Here is a 23,526-nt window from a genome sequence, read left to right as displayed (position 1 = left end):
GAAGCCTGTTTCGTCCTTCGGACTATACCCTAACTGTAAAGTGTACTTGAAAGTTTTGAAAGCCGCGTAGAAAGAGTAGGCCACGCGCCTTTGAGCAGACAACGCAACACAAACATTGTTTTATGCACCATGACGACAAACAACAACTGGGGCAAAATCTTCAGCAAGGAATATTTACCATAAATTAAGCATTTGTGGTAGGAACTTCCTTAATTTAAAAATCCTTTATACTTCACAAAATGTTTTTTTTTTTTTTTTTTGCGATTAGTCATTTTATTGTGTTTCAAGTCGTGAGAAATGGAAGTCGGAAAAAATATCGATATAACCGGACTATCGATATATCCGATCCTGCGGCATGTAAATTTTCTCCTTGCGTTCATAGAAATAGTATCGCAATAAGCAGTACTATCGATATAAACGGTATCGATATAACGAGACTACTGTATTTACAGTAAAACGACATAAGCTTTGATTACCACACAAACATTTATAAAATTTGTAAAACAAAAAGAGCCATGCGATTGGCTGGCAACTGATTCAGGGTGTCCCCCACCTAGTGCGCGAAGACGACTGGGATAGGCTCCAGCCCCTCCTGCATTTTCCTGGAACGTTAGAGATGCAGTAAAAATAGCGCATGAGTGGCATTCTGAAGCGTTGTATCAGTGGAGTTCATGCATCAAGGGCTTGGGACCCCTGGAGACACAGGAAAGGCTTGTGTTCCATCAAGATATGCTTTCAGATGAGAAAGTTGTGAAACCTCTCACAGACCCAGGTCATCCCCAGAGCCTCCTTCTCCACTTGAGCATATCTCTGCTCCGTAGATGTGACCGACCGTGACACGTAGGTTATGGGCCTCCATTTTCAGGTCATTGCGCAGCATCCCGTAGCTACAATGCTCTGTCAGCGCATACAGTGCAGTGACGAACTAATCCGCACTTTGCACTTCCTTCTGATAGCGCATATTTAATGCAGCACACTCGAATATGATATTTTTCTTGACAACAAAGAAGTCTTGGGGTCCCCTACGCACTCCTTGTTATGTGCACTGTTGAACCTCCGCCAAATTCAGCCCACGTAAGATGTCATCAGCCTTGTCAGCCATGCAGAAAATAAATGTATTCACTTGATTTTCTTCAGAACTAGCATTCAGGTTACTTGCCAGGCGGAATCTCTCGAATCTTTTGATCCATTTGTCTGACTCCTGTGGTTTTGAAAAGTCGAAGGGTTCTGTTGGCTGGATGTTGAACGTGGTGCATGGCCCCGCGGTGTTAGCTCGTGCCGAGGTTCCTTTCTCTCCGTCGCTCATTTCAACTTTTCCTCTCCACCGCATGTCCAAAAGATCCTCTTCGCGCACACCTCGTCAACCACAGGACTTCTGACACCATGTCGTGTTGTCAAATGAGGCACACGTGAGTCCAGCTGTTGCGTTAACGTGGTCTCTTTTATTTGACTTACCGATGCGTATCCGTTTCGCTCAGTCACTCTCTCGTATGGTTCTGCGCGCCCTGCTGACATCATCACCCAGTAACTGTAATCTTGTTGTCAACGATTACACTACCCTGAGGTTTATTTTAACAATAAAACTTCGAAGAAGGGCGGCCTGGTCGTCGAGTGGTTAGCATGCCGACTTCACATGCCAGTGTTCCCTGTGAGGATAAGAAATTTGATGGATGGACAACATAAAAATCATCACTGGGAGGTAAACACAGCTGACATGGTCTTGTATACCAATGTTTTGAGCCAAGGTATGTTTTTTTACATCAGAAAAGTTTTGCGGCACACCACAAATTATGAAATGACAATCTGAACAATATATTTAATTACAAATTAATTTCTCAATTTATTTATACTCAGTCAGTGTGAAACTACAAGGTAACTAGCTTTCTCATTTACCTTTGTGGTTTTTCTTCTCAAGGTTGCCTGTTTCTTCAAAAATAGCTTGTTTTGAAGCGACTGGTGTTTTGTTTGTATATGCCGTTTAAGTTTGCTCGGCACAAAATCAAGCCTGTAATTCACGCTTTGGGCACTCTCTTTTGTCCATGTCATTGCAGAACTGATGGTTTATTGATTCTGTTTTCGGGGCAGGGTTTAATGAAACAAAAGTAATCATCTCAATGTAATGTAAATGAATTCCGAGATTAATTCTGTTTATGTCCCCCTACCCTCAAACAAACAAGTTTTCAGGGAATTTTCAAGCTTTTTTGTTTGTTTTTAGATATGTGGAACCCTGTCCAGCCTCCCTGTGTGGAGTTTGCATGTTGTTCTCCGGGCCCGCTTGGGTTTTTTCCAGGTACTTCCGGTTTCCTCCCGCATTCCAAAAATGGCAGACTGAACACTCTAAATTGTACTTATGTGTTATTCTGAGAGCGGATGGTTGTTCGTCTCTGTGCGCCCTGTGATTGGCTGTCCACCAATTCAGGGTGTGTCCCACCTAGTGCCCGAAGACGGCTGGGATAGGCTCCAGCACCCCCCACGACCTTAATGAGGATAAAGCGGTCTGGAGAATGGACGGATGGATGGACGAATGGATAGTTACATGGATTACCTTGTCAACCTTGTCAGTTTGCTATGCTGGGAATCGACAAGCCAATGGTGACTGCTGAGTACAAAAAAGAATATAAAAAAATCATGCCAAGCCCTACAAAGTGGAAAATGTTAATATAAGTCAATACTTAATTTGTTTGTTTGTGTTTGGTATTTATTACCAACCACGTTTACACTATGTTCACACAAAAATATGAAGTAAACCTAATTACCAAGTGTTCATGCTTACCTCACATAATACACTCGTTTGGAGGTGGTTGAAAATTATATTAATTCAAGTCAACGGTTCATTTGTTTGTGTAATCAGTCCAATCATTGTCTGTTGTCAACCCAGGAGCTTTTAAGTTGTAAGTCAAGTTTTAATCAATGTCTTCTGGGCTACCTCTTTGTATTCAGCTGGCTTGGACAAGCCACATCAATTCAATACAAATTCCGGGAGTGTGGCTTGTGTTGGTGGTGGAGTCATCCTATTATGTCTCGAAAAGGTGTGATACTTTTCGAGACATTTCCACTTCTTCCGACAATTGATATTATCTTAGCAATCATAATGGAGTTTGGCAACTTATTTTCTTCGTTGTGACCTTTCCAAGAAACAAATACAGCCGTTCCAGTTTAAAAATAAAAATAAAAAAATTGCTGTTTTCACATGTTCGTACAGGGGGTCAAAAAAAATAAGAGAGACAAACAACGATGATGCATATTTTCTTGTCATATTTTTGACACTAGAGATTCTCAGTAATATCATCAAGCTTTACCGAGGGATGGATGGATGGTCGAAATGACAGGAGGACAAGATGTGGAGTCATAATGCGGTCAGTCAAGGAAATAGAAGTCAGGCGTGGGGCGGGGCTTACAAGGTCAGGTGGGCTTGTCCACAGTTTCTCCCGTGAGGAGAATGGCAGGCGGGAAAGAAACACTTGACTTTCCTTCTTTCTCCTCTGTCTGGAAAGGATAACGCAGCAAAGCTGAGAGAAAGCCCTTCGAGAAAGTTGCAACCGCGAGACGTGCTCCCTGAGGAAGGTAAGATATGGCTTTATTTTTTCCCCGTCCCTCACTGTCCTTACTCCATCCCACTGCTGCCTTGTCTGACTTAGTGGTTTCTCATTGAAAATATTTGGATTGGTCTTCCTCCCATGATCACATCACAAATGCAACTATTTGCATGAATATTGAGGGTTTAATACAAATTTGCCATTCAAGTCAATTCCTTTTTTGCTTGTACACAGGAGGCATGTTTTTTTTTTTTTCAATACTTTTATTTATTCAAACTATACACCATTATCATTATACATTTCAATTAGATGATTTTAGCAAAGCTGAATGAAATTATTTAGTTCGGTTAGAAATGATTGCTATTTGGGGATATTTAAGGACATCGGTGCAAATTATGAAAGTGGGTAAGAGACATTGTCTTTCTCGTTACTGTAGCGATTGACTGGTAACCAGTCCAGAGTGTAGTCATAGGTTAGCTGGATAGACTCCACTGGAAATTCCCTGAACAGGTTCCGCAGTCTGTAAATTAAATGAATGGACATTTCCCGAGACCGGCGACTGTTCAAAGTACGCATTGCGCAACTGCACGCCGCAAATGGTCAAGGTTAATAAAACTTAATGATTACAATTATGGATCAATTGAATTATGACTTTAGGCATCTACCCTGGAGAAAGCAGCAGTCTAGAAGCAGACCTCAAAATGTGAAGCAATTCATCACAGTTTACATGGCAGATCAAGTGTGTGTGTGTGCGTGCGTGTATGTATAAAAAAAAAACCCAATCCATTAAAAAATGTTTCATTTCATTAGATTTGGAATGCTGGCACGCAATGCAGCACGGTAATAATATTACATTGTGAAAGCTAGCATTATTTATTTTCTATTTCTAATCAGAAAAATGGCCTCAAAATATGATCAGGCTAAAGCTATGAATAATTCATTCGCCATTACAAAGTCAATATGTATTTTTCAACGAGAGGAAAAACAAGCACATTTTTGTTTGTTTATGTCTTCAATACATTGATATTTTGTTGGAGTACACAAGACTGCATGATCTAACGCAAAGATACAGGAGCGAAAAACGCTACAAAACATCACAGCTGCAGGCAAACTAATGTCTCCAGGGTTGTTTTTGCGCCATTAAACTGCTATTGATTAATTCTGCAAAAAGCCAGCCACATTGTAATTCAAAACACGGTCAACAGTTCATTTGAATCATAAATGCGGCAATAAATGTTGTTTTGATGCTTATTTCAAAACTTTATTTACTTTGTTTCTTTTCTTGCATCCGTTTTGAGTTTTTGGTTTTTTTAAATTTGTCCTATAAAAGATTGCCTGACGAGGGTCGCAGGTCGTGCTGGAGTGTATCTTAACGGGTAATAAGTTACTAGTGATGGCAAAATGAGGCATCATGAAGCAATGAGGCTTTTTTTTGGCCAATGCATCATGAGGCCTCATTTGTTGCACTGCGCCATCATGTGGAAAATAAATGTCATGGCAGAGAGAGTGATGCAACCATAAATGCAACCATGGATTTGATGAGGTCAAAATGTATGCAGGATTACGGCCAACAAAGAAAAAAAATGAAGATGGCAGGATTCTCACTTTTATCTCAGAATTCAAACTTTAAAGTGAGGATTCTCACTGAGATTAAAGTCAGGATTATAAGAATAAAAATAAAACTGAGAATCATGCCAACTTTATTTTTTTTCTTTGCTAACCATAATGCACTTGCGTAAAAATGATAGGTAGTTGTGATGTGAATGAATGAGCGTGTTACTTGAAAGAATAATTGCTTTACTTTATACATTCCTTGCTTTTTTGTTGTTTTTGTCTTGTTATTGTGTTTTCTTTTGTCACTTTATGTTATTGTGCGTTACGTGGAACGGATACAGATTGTTTTTCAGCAGTTTTGGCCACGACAATCATCAAGGAGGAGACTGTGCTGAGCGGTTGCGCCTTTCGGCAGCATGAATATGCCAGTACTGTTTTTGAATGGGAGGAATGTCGGAGCCATTCGACTGCCATCGCTGGACACCAAAGGGGCCATTGTGCTTTTTTGCGCCTGTAATGGGCAGCATCTTCACAGCCCCGCTTTGTTTAGCGGAAAGGTCAGTGCCGTTGGACGGTCTGCGGCTGGATGGATGCATGGCTTGAGGAACCTGCAATAAGAAGAAAGGAGCGTCAGCGCAGAGCGCCGATGCGTATGTGGAACTGTCGCGGCTTGGAATTGAAGCGGATTTATGTGAGACAGGAGATGTGAGACAATGTCTTTTCGTCAATGGATGCTACAGCTTCGTGTTTGCTTTCAACATTTAGCTTGTAGTAGACGTACAAATTCCACCATGACGTCCCTGATCCACTGCTGACATGGATGCTTTGATCCTCTCCTCTTTCAACTAGAACTGCTTCATGTCATCACAAAGAGGGTACAGCAAGTCCTGAAGAATGAATAACTCTGTGTCTTTGTGTTGTCATATTTGTTATTTTTATTTTTTTCCCAAGATGGCGGCGCGTGAACATGCAGCGGCTCCCCTCTCCCGGCAAATTGGCATTTTCATGTTTATTATGTTTGTTAAAGTAATTATAAGTGCCTTGCATGCTGGGTCCGAGAGGACAGTAATTTCATCTGTGCTGTATGTCATACATATTAGCATATTTGACAATAAAGCTGACTTTGACTTTGATTGACACACAAACAAGGAACAAGACACACTTTTCATTCACTTTTCTTGGGCCAAATTCATCTCTCCAGAGTGGACAATTTATCCATCCATCCGTCTATCCATTCATCCATCCATTTTAGCTACCTACATACCTTCAGTGGTCAAGATGTACAAAGGGCAAGAAGGCTTTTAACATTACAATAAAGGCAACTGTAATGTACCCGTTTATCATTTTTGTCACTTTGCTGCCGTTGCACTTTTTCCGTATTAAACATGAGCGTGAATGGAACGTGAAATAGAAAGTCATGAGCCCGAGACTTTATGACTCCCATATGGTTATTGACCACGATGGTAAAAGAGTCCTATTCTCTCACCTTGAGGGAATAGCTATAAATAGGGCTCATTCATCTACTTTGGACTCACCTACAGCGGACAGGTGTCCTCACAAATCACATTTTGGAACAAATCCCATTAATGCATTAGCAGATAATGAAAAGCAGACATCATTGGGATACTGCATACTTGGTAATTCAAAGGTCAAAGTTTAGCTTTGACTGCATCATACTTATTCACATATTTATTTGTTTTTTAATGTTATATATCATATCTACATGAAGAACTACTGGTTAACAAATTGTTTAACCAGCGATACAAGTTTTTTTTTTTATTCTGTGCAAAAAAATCTTTTGCCCAAGCAGTTTGTTGTCTACAAACCAGGTTGATATTCCATCAAGGCGAGTGTGTGTGTGTGTGTGTGTGTGTGTGTGTGTGTGTGTGTGTGTGTGTGTGTGTGTGTGTGTGTGTGTGTGTGTGTGTGTGTGTGTGTGTGTGTGTGTGTGTGTGTGTGTGTGTGTGTGTGTGTGTGTGTGTGTGTGTGTTTATTTCTCCGCTGGCTGTTCGTCTTTTGTTAAAGCTTTACACTCATTGGAGAGCCAATCATGGCTGTCCCTTAGCAGAAATGGTAAACAAATGGTGAAATAGTTTTATGTGTTGATTAAGGGTCTGCCAGTATCAGGATATTTTTTAAAAGAATGAATTGCTTAATTCTTGTCATATAATGCAGGGCGTGGTGGTGGTGGAGGTGTTTGGTTGGAGATGAATGGGTGGTAATGGCCAAATGTGGGGGCATCCACAGTGCCCTCCAGTCCCATCCTCCATTTTTCAAAGGGCATACGACAGGATGTGTGTGTGTGTCTGTTTCCACACACACATCACAAGATTTTGTATTCACAAGATGTCCGTGTATGAAAGGTCTGATGTAAGATACAGTAAAGCAGGGAAAGACATTTACAGGTGCAAATGTCATTTTGCAGTGGCAGGCTACAGTCAAATAATATTTTTGGAAAGTAGAACCAGGCAAGAAAATCTTTGAGGTGGAAAATATGATCCTATTGCACTTCACTCCACAATGAAATATAATTTTACCAAATATCCCTAGTTTGTCAAATTCCTGCCGAAACCATAAAAAAACATTGCATCATTTCCTGTCAGGTAAGAAGACACCCTCATTCCGCCCAGCGCGGTTTGCCAATTACCCACACATGGCAAACAGGACACAAAATAACATGCGTCCGTTTTCACGCTGAGCGCATGTGCGTATGTTTCTAACTATTTATCCTCCAGGGCATGCCCCAAGTCTTGACTGTTATCCCTCTTTTGGGATGCAAACAGTGTCTTGCAAAGCGTCTTTGCATCAACGGTGGTCCTCGGTTGCAATCGCCCTCATTCATTCTGTAACTGGCGGGTATCTTGTCATTGGTTGACACAACAACAAAAATAGAATTTATTTAGACTTGTTGTTCTGTAAAAGTGTTTGTTTCTATGCGAAACTTTATGTGTGTGTTTTTCTAAAATCGTCTTTGATACTTTATTTATAATGTCACTTCCGCTTCCGTGTCAGGTGTTTTAGATAAAAGCGAGTACGGCGAGACAGACGGAACGAAAGTCTCGAAAGAGAGACACAAGGCGAGCAACTGCTCGATAGAGAACGACAGTCTCAAGTCTATGTCAACGTTTATCTACTTCCGGTTAATAAGGTACACACTCACTGTATCTACCCCAGTCAAGGATGACGCTTCGTACTGATGTCACAACGTTTATTGTGAAACACTTTACGTGCCGTGTAAACTATAAAGGACATTAACACAACAACGTTACAATAAGTTTGACAAAACAATCAGTCAATAAGGAAATTAATAACGTACTGTGTGCACCTTATTAACCGACGGAGCTCTGGGTTGTACATCTTAGAAGTTGTGATATTGCAACAGCAACAGATGCAGGCAGATACACTAGAAACTTCATTAATAGTTGGTTCCCTTGCTTGAATGTTCTCTTGAAATTATCCAGATGGCTTGTGCAGGTTATTTGTGGAGCCTGATTAATGGGATATTTTAACCTCACAGTCTACACGCTGCCTATGAACTATCAATAAAGTTGAAACAAGTCCAAATGTCATTGTGTTCTCACCTTTTCACTTTTGTTTTTTTGTTTCAAGCTCTGTCGTCTCTTTTTCGTGTGTGCGTGTGTTTTTGTTTCTGTAACCCCTCCCCCAGGCTCACTGACCGGTTGTTTGTTTCTGTCTGCCCTGTGATTGGCCGCCAACCAATTCAGGGTAGCCCCGCCTCATGCCCGAAGACAGCTGAGAAAAGCACTCTAGCACTTTCTGCGACCTTAGTGAGGAATTAGCAGTTCGGAAGTGAATGAATGAATGTTTCTGATGCTTAGGTATTACAGCATGACTGAGATATTTTGTTTTTCAGTGGATATCATCTTTGAGCAAGTGGTCATCATTTTACGTCTGTGTGGTGTGTGTGACTGCCACTGATGCAAAGTAATTATCAAACACATATTTACCCGTGACTTTCTGACTGGATGCAGCAGGAATTTTTATTTGTTTGATGTGTGCAATCATAAAAACAATGAAATAATCAGGTGCTTGTCTAAAATGGAACAAAGTCGACTTCTGACAAGTCTCTTTTTTTCCATTTGAAAATCTGCATTTTGTCTCATCTTTGAAAGTTTTTTTTGTGTTTTTCTTTGGCAAATAAAAATGTCATTATAGTGACTTTTTTCTCTTGTTTGAACAGGTCTCTTGCCTCTCAGACCAGTTGGCATGGATGAACACAAGATGCCAAGCCCAGCGGTGATTTTCGCATCAAGTCTGAATATTTGTCATTTCTATTATGCCCCCACCGGATGGATTATGACAAGCCACGGCTGCGTTTGTCTCTCTAAATATGACAGTTTGCCAAACGGGGGAAAATAGCTTCTGGCGGCACAGTGTGATGAAAGCAGCTTTATTTGCAACTTAATTAGATGGACGAGGTGAAAGGTTTGATCATCTGCATCACGAGGAGAAGGTGGGTGCAGATGGGGTACGTATGGAGCCGGTTTGACCAAACTAAAAATACAAGATACAAAAAGCTGGTCAGAGCATGAGTCTCTTTTCTACAGAAGAGACATGTCATAATTGTAGCTCCACCTCAGACCTGAAGGTGGATGTTGCCAAACTGGTTTTCTTGGGAATAGTGCTGGCAGTCTTTGTTGTGTTTGGCGTCCTTGGCAACATTCTGGTGATCCTCTCGGTGGTGTGCCATCACCACTGGCGCTCTGTGACTCATTACTTCATCGCCAACTTGGCGGCGGCCGACCTATTGCTCAGCTCTGCCGTTCTGCCTTTCTCAGCCACTTCAGAGGCGCTTGGCAAATGGGTGTTCGGGCGGTCTTTCTGCAACGTCTGGGCGGCCCTGGATGTCCTCTGCTGCACTGCCTCCATCCTCAGTCTGTGCGTGATCTCTATCGACCGCTATCTCGCCGTCAGCTACCCTTTGCGTTACCCCGCCATGGCTACCGGCCGACGAGGTCTGGCTGCAGTGGCTGCTCTCTGGGCACTCTCGGCTGTCATATCCGTGGGCCCTCTGATTGGCTGGAAGGAGCCTGACCCAGAAGATGACACGGTGTGCCGAATCACGGAGGAGCCCGGCTATGTTTTGTTCTCAGCCCTCGGCTCTTTCTACATACCGCTGGCGATCATTCTCTCCATGTATTGCCGTGTATATAATGTGGTGAGGAGGGAGACAGAAACTCTCAAGATGGGTCGTGAAGGAGCAGGACTGGAGACCGAAGGGGTGATTCTGAGGGTGCACAGGGGGAACGGCGCTCAAACGGCTGAGTGTGAAAAGGACACGGACGGCGGGAGGTACAAACGGGTCACCGGTGTCCTACCCAAGATGCTGAAGCTGCCTAGTGAGGAGAAAGCAGCCAAGACCCTTGGGGTGGTCGTCGGGTGCTTTATTCTGTGTTGGCTGCCTTTTTTCCTTGTCTTCCCAATTGGTAAGTAACTCTTAACACAATCTGTCTCTGTCTCTCTCTTTCTCTCTCTCTCTCTCTCTCTCTCTCTCTCTCTCTCTCTCTCTCTCTCTCTCTCTCTCTCTCTCTCTCTCTCTCATCAAGTGTTGTTTGGTTTATTAGGTTTATTTTAGCAAGCTAAGTAGCTAGCTACTTTGGTTTTTCTTTGGGATACAGTGACTGACTAACAAAATGTTGATTTATGTTTTGGGGTGTTGTAGGCTCCATCTTCCCATCCTGCAAGCCTTCCGAGATGGTGTTTAAGGTCACCTTCTGGCTTGGCTACTTCAACAGTTGCATTAATCCCATCATCTATCCGTGCTTCAGCCAGGAGTTCAAGAAAGCCTTCCATAACGTGCTCCGTGGCCTCTGCTTGAGAAATGGACAGGCCCAAGAAAGCCACAACACCAGCCACTCCGCTAGTTCACGACCAGTATCCAATAGGTCTGATTTTGCTACGCCAAACAATGCTTCTTTGTGGAACTGCTGCAGTAAGCTGCATGTGTCTTCTGAAAGTGGTTCTGATGACGTTAGTCCAGCAGGTCTTCTGAGGTCATGCTGCCTCTCAACTCATCAAACGCCAGTACCCGAGTACTCGTCTGCAAAGGTCTTACGCCTTTCACTCAAGGTTGCAGGGGAGGCTGTTTGACTCGTAATGTACTCGAGTACATGGTCAATTCCACTCTGTATATTTTCATTCATACATCAAATGATGCAATAACCATTCCCAAAACACTCATTTTAGTTAAAACAACTTAAAAATTGACATTGATGGCAACATTTAGTTCACACAAAAAAGCATATATATATATACAGTAAAGTTATATCGATATCGGTTATATCGATAGTACTGCTTATTACGATACTATTTCTATGAACGCAAGGAGAAAATTTACATGCCACAGGATCGGATATATCGATAGTCCGGTTATATCGATATTTCTTCCGACTCCCGAGAATATCGATATAACGAGACTTTACTATGTATATATATATATATATATATATATATATATATATATATATATATATATATATATATATATCTTCCAAGTTAAAGTCTTACTGATTGTATGGGGTGGACAGGTGTCTTTATGCAGCTAATGACCTCAAACATTCAGGATGATACATGAAGTACAGATGGACTTCTAATGGGTGGACTAACAGGTCTTTCAGGCTCAGAATTCTAGATGATACACAGGTGTTCAAATACTTATTTGCAGCTGTATCACGCAAATAAAATGTTAAAAATCATGCATTGCGATTTCTGGATTTTTGTTTTTAGTTTATCTCTGTGGACATGCACCTACAATGAAAATGTCAGAAACCTCCATGATTTCTAAGTGGGAGAAATAGCAAAATAGCAGGGTGTCCAAATACCGATTTTCTTCACTGGAGGATATTATTTTTGGGGACTGAAAAGGTCTCCGACAGCAGGTACAAATTAATTTCACACAATTTACAGATTAAAAGGAATTTAAACAATGCAACCGTGATTTTTCCAAGTACGCTGACCTTTTTCGATGACACACAACACACCGAGCAGCAATCCCCGGGTGTCTTTTTCAATTGTCATTGTTATATATATATATACAGTAAAGTTATATCGATATCGGTTATATCGATAGTACTGCTTATTACGATACTATTTCTATGAACGCAAGGAGAAAATTTACATGCCACAGGATCGGATATATCGATAGTCCGGTTATATCGATATTTCTTCCGACTCCCGAGAATATCGATATAACGAGACTTTACTATGTATATATATATATATATATATATATATATATATATATATCTTCCAAGTTAAAGTCTTACTGATTGTATGGGGTGGACAGGTGTCTTTATGCAGCTAATGACCTCAAACATTCAGGATGATACATGAAGTACAGATGGACTTCTAATGGGTGGACTAACAGGTCTTTCAGGCTCAGAATTCTAGATGATACACAGGTGTTCAAATACTTATTTGCAGCTGTATCACGCAAATAAAATGTTAAAAATCATGCATTGCGATTTCTGGATTTTTGTTTTTAGTTTATCTCTGTGGACATGCACCTACAATGAAAATGTCAGAAACCTCCATGATTTCTAAGTGGGAGAAATAGCAAAATAGCAGGGTGTCCAAATACCGATTTTCTTCACTGGAGGATATTATTTTTGGGGACTGAAAAGGTCTCCGACAGCAGGTACAAATTAATTTCACACAATTTACAGATTAAAAGGAATTTAAACAATGCAACCGTGATTTTTCCAAGTACGCTGACCTTTTTCGATGACACACAACACACCGAGCAGCAATCCCCGGGTGTCTTTTTCAATTGTCGAGTTGGCCTATTTTATGTCTTCGAAGGTTCAAAAATAACAGCTGCATGCTTACACTGGCAAACAGTTCACATAGTTTTACATGATTATTTGCTGTTCTTATTTAATCATTCCACAGCTGCAATATTTTCAATATATGATCAGTTCCGTCCTAGCATTTGACTAATTCACTTCCTTGTGGGGATTACTTTTTCTAATCAATTTCTAATAATTGCAGTCAAAAACTGCATATTTTATTGTGTTATTTATTTTTAAAAGCGTAAATAAGCGCTTTAAGTAAACAACCGTGGGATTCTCATAATGCATGTTTTATGTGCTGTTCTCGTACCAATCCATTGCTTTGAATTGAATTTTACATCCTCAAAGTGAAATGTAAGAGACAATAGATGTTTGAAGACTCAAATACATCTTTTGATCCTTTGATGCCAATTGGATGAGAAAATGTCGGTTGGTGAAACACTCTCCCCTTTGATTTCTCACCGCACATTCCCAGCGCAAGGAATATTGGCACCACTTTGTGGCCTGCTCAGGGTGTATGCCACCACTAGCCCACTGACTCAAATCAAGAGCAATACCTGTACTCATCAGGAGCAGTTGAACATGACGGTTTATTCACCTGCTGCCGATATGAGGTGCTCTTCCACCTGTGGCACTAATATAAAAGTATCCATCCACCCACCTATACATTTCCGACACTGCTTATGCTGGAGCAGATGTCAACTGACTACAGGCAGGAGTTAGAGTAATGCTTTGGATTTCTTGTCACTCAGTTGTAGGGTTAAAAAAAACACAATAAATTGGCCATAAGGAGTAATATGAATATATTTCACCAATCTATTTGGTTGGATTTGCTGCTTCAAGAATTGTTGAATTATGAATTTGACACACTCTCCCACAGAGAGAGAATAACATATGCAGGTGATTGGCTTTGGTCAGGAGACACAGACAAGGCGAACGTAAATTCGATAAGTATGCTCAGAATTATTCATTTTAAGGTTTGTGTATTTTATTTCCACAGGGGACCTTGAGCTTGAATGCCTTCTCTTCAATGCATGCAAAGATTTGAATCACGCAGACATTTTCAGTGAACAAAGCATGAATGCGTTGGATTTACATGAGCGGAGGGGGAAAGTATATATATATATATATATGTGTGTGTGTGTGTGTGTGTGTGTGTGTGTGTGTGTGTGTGTGTGTGTGTGTGTGTGTGTGTGTGTGTGTGTGTGTGTGTGTGTGTGTGTGTGTGTGTGTGTGTGTGTGTGTGTGTGTGTGTGTGTGTGTGTATGGCTAAATGAACGCGCTGTGTGGAATGAATGGTAGGATGTGGTACTATTGGTTCCTTCAAGCAGGGCTCGATTTCCAACTCTCACAAAGCATTTTGCAGCCCTGTGTTAAGCGGTTGGGATGAAGATCAGTACCTCCAAATCAGAAACAATGGTCCCCAGTCGGAAAAGGGTGGATGGAGTGCCTTGTCCAGGTCGGGGAGGACATCTTGCCCCAAGTGGAGGAGGAGTCTTGTTGATGAGTGAGGGCAGGAGGTGCAGCATCTACTGTGATGCTGACTTTGTATCGGTCTGTCGTGGTAAATAAGGAGCTGAACCAAAGGGAAAAGCTCTCAAATTATTGGCCGATCTCCATCTCAACCCGCATCTAGAATAGAAGAGAATAGACAAACGCAATGTCATCACATTTAAAAGTTTCATTTTGTTATTATTATTATTATCATCATTTGCTAGCTGTTTGCTATCTATTAGCTATCTAGCTCGCTATCCACTATCTAGATGGCTGGCTATCTGGCTGGCTATCTAGCTAGGTATCTGTTGGCGATCGATTGGCTAGAAAGCTAGATTTCTATCTATTTGACTTACCTCCGGGTTGAGTGAACGCTGGCACATGTGGCTGATTAGGATGCCTCCTAAGTAAGATGTTCCAGGCATGTCCCACTGACAGGAGACTGTGAAGGCAATTCGCTATACGAACACATTTTAAACATCTTTTCCATTTCCTTTCGCATCGTTTTATTTTCTCGGACTTCCTGTCATCACGTCATTCTGTCCACCTATACATGATGTCACATTCCGTCCGCTTTCACATGCCATCACATCATGTCCGTCTTTATAAAAGCTCTCCCAACAAGCCCCACCTTCTCTTCCCTCTTGGCTCTTCTCCCCTGCCTCGGGGTGGACAGTCACATTTTGTGCCGTCCCAAAGATTAAAGAATCTTTTTGTTTTTACTTTTGATTCCTGGTTCATTAATAATGATCCTCACAGAGACTGTGTCACCCAGCTGGCCTGGAAACGCCTCAGAATCCACCGGGTAGAGCTGGAAGATGAGATGTCTGGGCTTCCTTCTAAAGCTGCTGCCCCCGCGACCCGGATAAGTGACGGAAAATTGATGGATGGATGTTTTGCCTTTTAATGTTCTGATATGAAAAAATTGTAGTCGCCTCTTCCACAAAACTTTGATATTCTTGTCTTTTGTTTCGGCATTCCATAAAACACAACACACATAAGAAACTAGAGTGAAATAAAGTTTTTCCATTTTTTGTTTTAATTCTTTGAAGTCCTTGTAGTTGCCTTTTCCACTTTTTTTTTCAAATATTACCACTCACTTTATTTCACATGGTGAGCAAGCATCCCAGATTCCCCATAGCAACCGCCACTAACACCGTCACACATTTTTACTTCCACAAAATGGGGGGCAAGGGGGTTTAAGGGGCTCGTCAGGTGTCTATACAATTATAGGCGGTTGTACAGAAGAGCATCCCCTCTCAGTCTGCAGCACATTGAGAACATACATATCACTTACTGTATATCGGATTAGCAGAATATGGCATAGCATTAGAACTCAAGCAGACTAGAAAAGTAAAGCTGTGTGGTTTACATGTGTAGTGTGCACGGAAGGATGGGACATGCAAACAGTGGTGCTTGGTGTGTGTGTGTGGGGGGGGATTACTAATGGTAAAGTGAAACTCCATTCTGACTGGCATGACTTAGACAAGTCACACAATTAGCAGCTCATGAGAGTGGTGAGCTCTGTCGGCGTGGCAACAGCCACACACAACCCCAAAATGCAAAAAAAAAAAAAAAACAGAGAAAAGGGAAGAACAGTCGGGGACTGGGGTGGGGTGGGTGTAGGGGTGGTAGGAGTCTGAGAGTTGGTGTCAAACTGGAAAAAGTGTCTGAGCAACAGACTTGTCTTCTTTCTATTGCATTTCATTTTAGATTGGTGAACATTTGTGTTCATCACAATGTTGTTTTTTGTTTGAATTCATGGAAAAGAGTGCAGGTCATCAAGCACCATTCTTTACAATTAGGTACCACTATGCCTGCTGAAGACAGTTTTGTAAAATTGAGTCAGGAGATGGGAGGAGCAATGATAGTCAGATACCATGCCACATCCATTGCTGGGCAAAATGAAAAACACATTATACCCCAAAAGTGAAATGAGGGGAAAGGAGGTCATGTCAAATGTGGCCGGCCGGGGTCCATCCCTCCAACATCTACACTGCACACTAGTCACACACACACACACACAAGTATAGCCATAGAACATCATCAGCTCACCGCCATTTTCAAGCGCAAAAATAACATGCTCGGACGTTCAGCAACTAGTGACAAATTGACCTTAAAGAGCAGTTTAACAATTCAGCTTTAAAAAAAAACATCAAGATCATGAGCTCATTACATCTTTACATGGTCTCAAATGAAAGCACAAAATCTGGCACCTTTGAATCGGTTTATCCTTTCTATTTTCCTTTTTTTTAATCTTACATCCTTCACTTAAAGAAGAGCAAAACAATTATGTATACACCTTTCTGTTGATTCAGGCACATAAAGAGTAAGAACAGAAAGTGGGGTACATTGATGAGTCTGGAAACATTCTATGTGGAAATGCACAGGTTGGTGATGGACGGCTTGAAAGATTTGGAGGTTTGACGGTTTCTGTGTGAATTAAATGATGTGGCGAGACAATAAGGCATTTCTATGGCCCTCCTTGGTTATATGTTTCCCTCAATTCGCTTTCATCCCACTTGGAATGGCGAGATGAGGCATAAAGCTACATTTACAACAGCCATCAGGACTTTGCAGCTGAAAAATCAAAGATAAACATGTGCGAAGCAGTGTGCGAATGATGAAACCCCAGACTGCTTTATTTTTTTAATTAAAGACAGTCCTGTGGGTGGATTATCAATTACATGTTGGGTAGAGATGAACCACATATGCCGCTCCCAATTTGAAAAATCCAGTACATTTGATCTTTTACCGTAACGACCCAAACTGTGTTAAATCAGCCTACCCAATGGTGAGTGAAAGAGAAAACAAAACAACATTAATCAACAAAATAAAAAGTGCACAAAATTGTTTCCTTTCATGTGAGGCAGACCCTTTTTTTGTCCTTGACAATCACGTTTAAGCAGGGAGGGGAGTGAGAATGTGTGGTTGGGGGCAGGCGGTGGCAATATTACAAATCACAGAATGTGAAATGCCAAACGGGATGTCGCGAGAAGGTCCCGGTGTGGAACCATCAGCACCAACCGGCCGCCCTTCCTCAAATCCTTTATCCTACCCTCCGCGCAATGCGTGGAACGTTCTAACCAAGGCTGGTGATGTTAGCCTTCCCACCGGGGGGCGCCACAATGCGCTGGGTGTTGCGGCGAGGAATGTTGTCATCGACCTGAGCGCCTGCATGGACAAAAAAAAGCCCGTTGGACATTTTACAGGAACCACTGTTGCAACCATTTGATCATCAATCGGTATTTCAGTACAGAGCCATGCATCATCAACCTCACTAAAAATAAACTACAGTAACATAGGTCTAAGTGTTGATCTTAAAATGGTGCAGAGCTAAGCACACCGAAGAGTTAGGTTTTGATCAAACATAATTTCTGTGTGCAAGTGAACTTGGTTCATTCAATGGTAAACTTGTAATTCTCACGATTCTGAGTCATTTAGAAGAAATGTGGTACAATACAACAATCATGCAGGGTGATGAAATAAGTGAAGTGAGGGAAAAAACAAAAAAACATTTTTCATCAAAAAGGAACATTTCCGGAAATGATGAGCAGTGAAAGATAACCTTGCAAACACTACAGCAGAGTTGCTTGTTCAACAGCAACACAACAGCGAATGTTCACAGCCATTTTGGTCTGATCAGTAATAATAATAATAACAACAATAACACTAATAACAACATTAATTATATTATTATAGATATAATCATCATCATCATCATAATAGTCATAATAATAATTATTTTGATTATTGTTGTTGCTGTTATTATTACGATAATAATAACAATCATCATCATAAACAAATAATAATCATGATTATTGTGATTATTATGATTATTATTATTCTGATTATTATCATTAGAATGATAATAATACAGTGAGACCTTGGCTTACGAACTTAGTTGGTTCCGAGACAGAGTGTGTAAGGCGAAAAGTGTGTATCCTTTTTTTTCCCATAGGAAACCATTAAAATGACAATAATCCGTTCCCAGGTCTCCATAAAATATAATTTTCAACTAAATAAGCCTTACAACTACACACAACATACCTTATTCTATGTATAATAAATGTGCTATTGTATTGTAATGAAATAAATACACTGCACTGTATAATAGTCACTTTATTTACATTTGTGATGGTCGTTGATGGCTCTTAATTGACACCTGTTGCTTTCTGACTTGTAAGGTCTTACGAAACTGAGGCATCACATTATCATTCATCATGTTGATGATTCTCATAGCCTTTTCTGGATGGAACTGTTCAATAAAAGCCTGCACATAAACTCCTGAATGGCCTGCTTCGGCTTGTCCTCTTGAAGGCAAATCAAATCCTCTGTGTTGAGGACCTCATTATGGTCAGCAACAAGCTCCTTGATGTCATCTGCATCCACTTCGAGTCTCGTAGGTGCTGACAGAGATTTTATTACAACAAAAGGCACGAGTCCGATGATTCCACGGACGCGGAATAAAACGCGACAAAAGAAACGCGACAAAAGAAGCCTGTCAAGCAAGGCAAAATAAAATGGCTGACTCGCGATCCCGGAAAGCAAGAAACATACGCGATTGTGGCTTACAATCACCAAACTCCTGTGCTGGCAAGTCCAAGACACTGGCGAGGCGTCGTAATCATGTCACTGGTGAGGTGACAGCGACTCGTTGAAATGTCCCAGTATCGGTGATTAGGGGATCAACATGCACACCTCGTTTGTGTTTGTTAATGATCTCCTTCTTCTTCTCGACTGTAATTTTGTTTTGTGTCTTCTTCGGCCAGCGGAGGTCGGGAGCGGCGGCCCCGCCCCAGCTGTCAACTCGCACGTGACAATTTTGGTGTCATTAGTCACGTGAAGCATCGACTAAATAACGCTCTTGTGTCAAGCTTTAAGGCGAAAGATGGTAGCAAAGGTGGACTTAGCATTTCGGGCTCTTCATTTGTAGAATTGTAGTCGAAAGTTACTCTCAGGGAAGTTACACACAGCGTGGGAGATGTGTCAGGCTGAGATTCACATGACAGCCGCGGTGCGCGCACGCGACGCCACAAACATCTCGTTCGTGTTTCTCAACGATCTCCTTCTTCTCCTCGACTGTTATTTTGTTTTGTGTCTTCTTCGGCTGAACACGAGCGGGATCTCGTGGTGGGGTGGGATCTTTTTCGGTCCCATAACGGAAAAAGTATTGTTGAAGACGATCGACGTGTGCACTCATAGAAAGGGGGTGTGGAAAGGTAGGCCGGCTGGGATGCTGTTCAGTCCTGTGCTTTTGCGTTCTTCCGCCGAAGATTACTCCGCCAGCCGTGTAGGGGGGGGGGTGTGTATCGCGAAAATAGTGCGTATGACAAGGTTTCATTTTCATAAATGTAACTTTCGTAAACCGAAAAGTTCGTAAGGCAAGGTGTTCGTAAACCGAGACCCCACTGTATATTAATAATGAATGTGAGACTAATAAAGTCTTATGTAATCTAATAATAATAATATGAATGATAATAAAAATAATATTAACAATATTATTGTTATTATTATTATTATTATTATTATTATTATTAATAATAATAATAATAAGAATAAGTATTATTATTATTAAAAATAGTATTAATAATAATATCAATGAAGCACTTTTATAAAGTCCAGGACGCCTACAAACACACACCAAAACCAGAATAAATTGATTTTTTTGCTTATTATACTCCCTGCTGTCAATTTAAAATAGTGTAAAGAGTTGTAAAAAAAAGTCAAACGCTCTGCCTGTTATTTATAACGGGTGGCCCGGAAATCGAGTAGTTAGTACAGTGCAGAAGTCGCGAGTCCAAGACGCAGTCCGGCCTCCCTGTGTGTAGTTTGCATGTTCAACCTGGGCCTGCGTGGGTTTTTTCTGGGTGATAGAACTATTTTATATGCACATTCTTAAACATTCAATTTTTCTTATTTTCGACTCATTTGTATTTGTCTAGTTTAGTCTAACTTTTTATGCTATACATATATGTGAAGTTTATCTTATAACCTTACGTATTACGTGTGTACCATATTCAACCAGTCTTATTTCAGTCTAATATCATATTTAACCCTTCTATCGCGTAGCTGATAGGCCCCTTTTGAAATTATGTCATTCCCGCCCTCTGTATAAATAACATCTCGGGTGGGGGAGAGCAGAAGCTTCTACCCCAGTGGCCTGCCTCTTTCTCCTCACGATGTCCAAGATTAAAATAATATTTCTGTTCATCACCTTGATTCCTGCTGATTTTACTACCATCTTCTAACACCGCGAAGAGCCATGAACCAGAGAAAACGACGCAACACCGGGTCCTCCGGTTCCCTCCCACATTTCAAAAACATGCACGACAGGCTGATTGAACACTCAAAAATTGTGCCTCGGTGTGAGTGTGAGAGTGAATGGTTGTTTGTCTTTGTGTGCCCTGGCATTAGCTGGCAACCAATTCAGGGTGTCCCCTGCCCAGTGCCCGAAGACGTCTGGGATAGGCTCCAGCACCCGTGCGATCCTAATGAGGAATAAGCGGAAGGATGTAATTTATAACTTTAAGATTAAAATGTCAAGATTAAAAATGACATTTAATTTGAATTTAAAACATATTCTTTACTTAGCGACAGTGTATTGTAGGTGTTCAAATACCTGACATGTTTCGGCGTATACTTCCGGCTTCTTAAAAATGACATTGTTTCAATAAATCTTATTTATCGGTTCATCAATTGGTTATTGTAATTTTAGTATTATGTCTTAAATCTCGCTAATTCCAATTTAAGAGATGATCCATCTGATGGGTGTCCACAAACCAGAGAGGCTGAAGCCAGATTGGTGCAGGTTCCTCACTGGTTGCTGGTTGGGCTGCTTAGCAGGAGACGTCTTGGCCGATGAAGCAGGTGTCATGGCTTTCGGAGTGACTGACACCTCGCAAACCGGACCGTCGTACAGTCCTCTGGGCACACCCCTCAACTCAGCCAGCTGCAGTTTGGAAAACATAATTCAGAAAATTTCACACAAAATGAAAGCAATAAAAAATAAAATAAAATACACATTGAATTGAACTGTTGTGTACCCTGCTGCGGGCTTTTATCCTTTTATAGACATAGTCCGGAAAAGGTTTGCGGGCCACATAGCGGCCGGCACCTTCAGTGGTGTGGAGGGTTCCTTCTTCCAAGACGATCTTCCCCTGGCTGATCACCACCAATGGCCATCCGCGCACCTCGGTTCCTTCAAAGATGTTATACTCCACAGTCTGCAAATGGAAGCCATCCAAGAACATAGGAGGGGAAATGGCCTTTTGAGATGACGTTCGTAGCTATGAATCCACTTGAAAAGAAATATACATACAGTGGCAACCACAACATTCCAAAAATGTGAACACTCGGTTCATTGAAGCCTTAAAATTGTCCTTTCTTGCGAATGTAAGTGCAACTTGTCTTTTTGTACATTCTGGACATGGAGGCTACGTCACAAAACGGCCGAATGGGGAAAATTTGAGATAGAACATTGATGCTGAATAAAATATGTTTGAACTTCAAATCCACTCAATTCTACCCAACTGAATTCAAAAGTCATTCTTAAACAACAACTGTTGGATAAAAATAATAATAATAATAATAATCCAATCCAATAATAGAATGACAAACAATTAACTCATCCGCTGCAATTTTCCAATTTACTCAGGAATTGAAAAATGTGACGTGGAGCGCCATTCCCAAATTTATTCGGGTTTTGTTTTTTCTCGCGGGGGGGTGCCGATAAAGCGCTGGTGAGACCTGCAATGTTTTTCCCTTCCATGAGGGGGCAGCATTTGCCTTTTGTCCATGTTAAGTGCTTCGTTACAGCTTTAGCTGTTGCTAAAGCTCTATATAAATCAATGTATTATATTGTATTTTGTACAACCGCCCCCATTTCAAGCCCATATATCTTAGGAATTAATTCTTTTTTTCTGATGAAAGAAGAGAGTCTAAGGTTTCTTACGCTGAATTGAATATTTGTGTAGTCCTAAAACTCAATATTCTCTGGGTCCTACAATTTGTGTGAAAATGACAAAAACCCTGGCACTGGAGTGGACAAATTTATGCACATCGTCTGACAGTGAATGAGTTAAACACCAAATAAATAACGAAGGTAATAAAAAGCACAATATTGTGAAGCTAAAAATCAAGTCTTGTGTTTACTCAAAAGCCAAAAAATAAAAATGAGTTTTCAAAGATGGGCAGCAGCAGCATTTTGGACCAACTGGAGATGCTGATCCGAGGATTGGGTGTCTCCGAAGTAAAGTGCTGAGTAAATATATGATGAAAAGAACGTTTATACACCCAGTACAACAAAAACGTTTCTTAACTGGGGTTCACTTTTAAAATTGGTCTCAGTCCGACTTGTTTATGTCACACGGAAACTCCACAGAGAAAATCTTTTTTTTATTTTCAAATTTCAAAGCAACACATGACAAGCTTGACTTTCTGTGTGTTGTTGTTCCCATGTTGTGTTCGATGTGTCATCCAACAGCTCCCGCCTAAGCTTCACTAATGCTTCATTACAGCTGCACTGACTCATCACACAAAAAAACAGTATATGACACCAAAATAACTTCAATGCAGAAACACATTGATTTCATCCAGTCAACATGACCTGGTTTGCTCCTGTAAACTCCCTCTCTACTCAAGAATCTGTCAATGTCCTGTGTGGAGTGTCAAGCAAAAAGTAAAATTGGAACAGCATGGAAAGAGATATTCTTGAACACTGACCCCAAATTGGTCTCAGTCCGACTTGTCATAACAACACGTTCGAAATGATGCACACAAGCCTCAAGAACAATCAGGGTCAATTAGGTATAGTCAAAAATATATCATGTTTGTGTATGCTGAAAAGCTTCTGAAAGCTGAGGTCATTCAGTGGGTGGCTTTTGAAATGCCGGAAATGAGATCAGTCATGCAATACACTAGACTTGTTTTAGCACATGCACATGGTGAATGAGCAAGCCGTACATATGGTGAACATCACTATTTTTACGAGCAGATGAAATTAAAAATAAATCATTAAAAACAACCCGTTTCGGCTAGAGAGCAGACACGCCACAAATGCAAACTCACACAAGGATCTCCTTGCTAACAATTAAAACCATTCCAATGTTGAAGTACTTTTGGGGGAGATT

At 41.0% G+C, this 23,526-nt stretch overlaps 2 protein-coding genes and 1 long non-coding RNA gene across 4 annotated transcripts in view; 2 read left to right on the top strand and 1 right to left on the bottom strand.

Annotated features, from left to right (window-relative positions):
* The first annotated feature begins 1,622 nt into the window (after positions 1 to 1,622).
* LOC148884389 (uncharacterized) lies at positions 1,623 to 3,395 on the top strand. The gene is made up of 3 exons (XR_016118257.1): positions 1,623 to 1,699; positions 2,216 to 2,290; positions 3,271 to 3,395. It is a non-coding gene; the product is annotated as an uncharacterized LOC148884389 (long non-coding RNA).
* LOC148884388 (alpha-1A adrenergic receptor-like) lies at positions 3,395 to 11,911 on the top strand. The gene is made up of 3 exons (XM_089020272.1): positions 3,395 to 3,564; positions 9,292 to 10,537; positions 10,774 to 11,911. Exons 2-3 carry the CDS (start codon positions 9,640 to 9,642, stop codon positions 11,199 to 11,201), a joined length of 1,326 nt encoding a protein of 441 aa, XP_088876398.1. The 5' UTR covers positions 3,395 to 3,564; positions 9,292 to 9,639; the 3' UTR covers positions 11,202 to 11,911.
* Positions 11,912 to 15,301: 3,390 nt separating this feature from the next.
* The window catches only part of dpysl2b (dihydropyrimidinase like 2b), a 32,627-nt gene continuing 24,402 nt past the window's right edge, over positions 15,302 to 23,526 (bottom strand). The window contains exons 12-14 of one of the 2 annotated variants that reach the window (XM_089021065.1): positions 21,442 to 21,621; positions 21,179 to 21,347; positions 15,302 to 17,569 (exon numbers count right to left, since the gene is read on the bottom strand). In XM_089021065.1, the coding sequence (XP_088877191.1) occupies positions 17,478 to 17,569; positions 21,179 to 21,347; positions 21,442 to 21,621 (441 nt within the window). In that variant the 3' untranslated portion in view covers positions 15,302 to 17,477. The remainder of the gene's footprint in view (positions 17,570 to 21,178; positions 21,348 to 21,441; positions 21,622 to 23,526) is intronic. The other variant, XM_089021066.1, reaches the window with a different exon arrangement.

Source organism: Hippocampus bargibanti, linkage group LG18 (genome assembly GCF_051943395.1).
Source record: "Hippocampus bargibanti isolate YZ-2025 linkage group LG18, ASM5194339v1, whole genome shotgun sequence".
NCBI classification, from domain to species: Eukaryota; Metazoa; Chordata; class Actinopteri; order Syngnathiformes; family Syngnathidae; genus Hippocampus; species Hippocampus bargibanti.
Note: the sequence above shows the minus strand (reverse complement) of the source record. Positions and strands in the feature narration are given on the sequence as shown.

Bases quoted from the DNA above. Each gene is read 5' to 3' on its own strand.
- LOC148884388 (XM_089020272.1), top strand. From the start codon at position 9,640: ATGAGTCTCTTTTCTACAGAAGAGACATGTCATAATTGTAGCTCCACC. The intron at 10,538-10,773 runs GTAAGTAACTCT...GGGGTGTTGTAG, and splicing joins TTTCCTTGTCTTCCCAATTG to GCTCCATCTTCCCATCCTGC.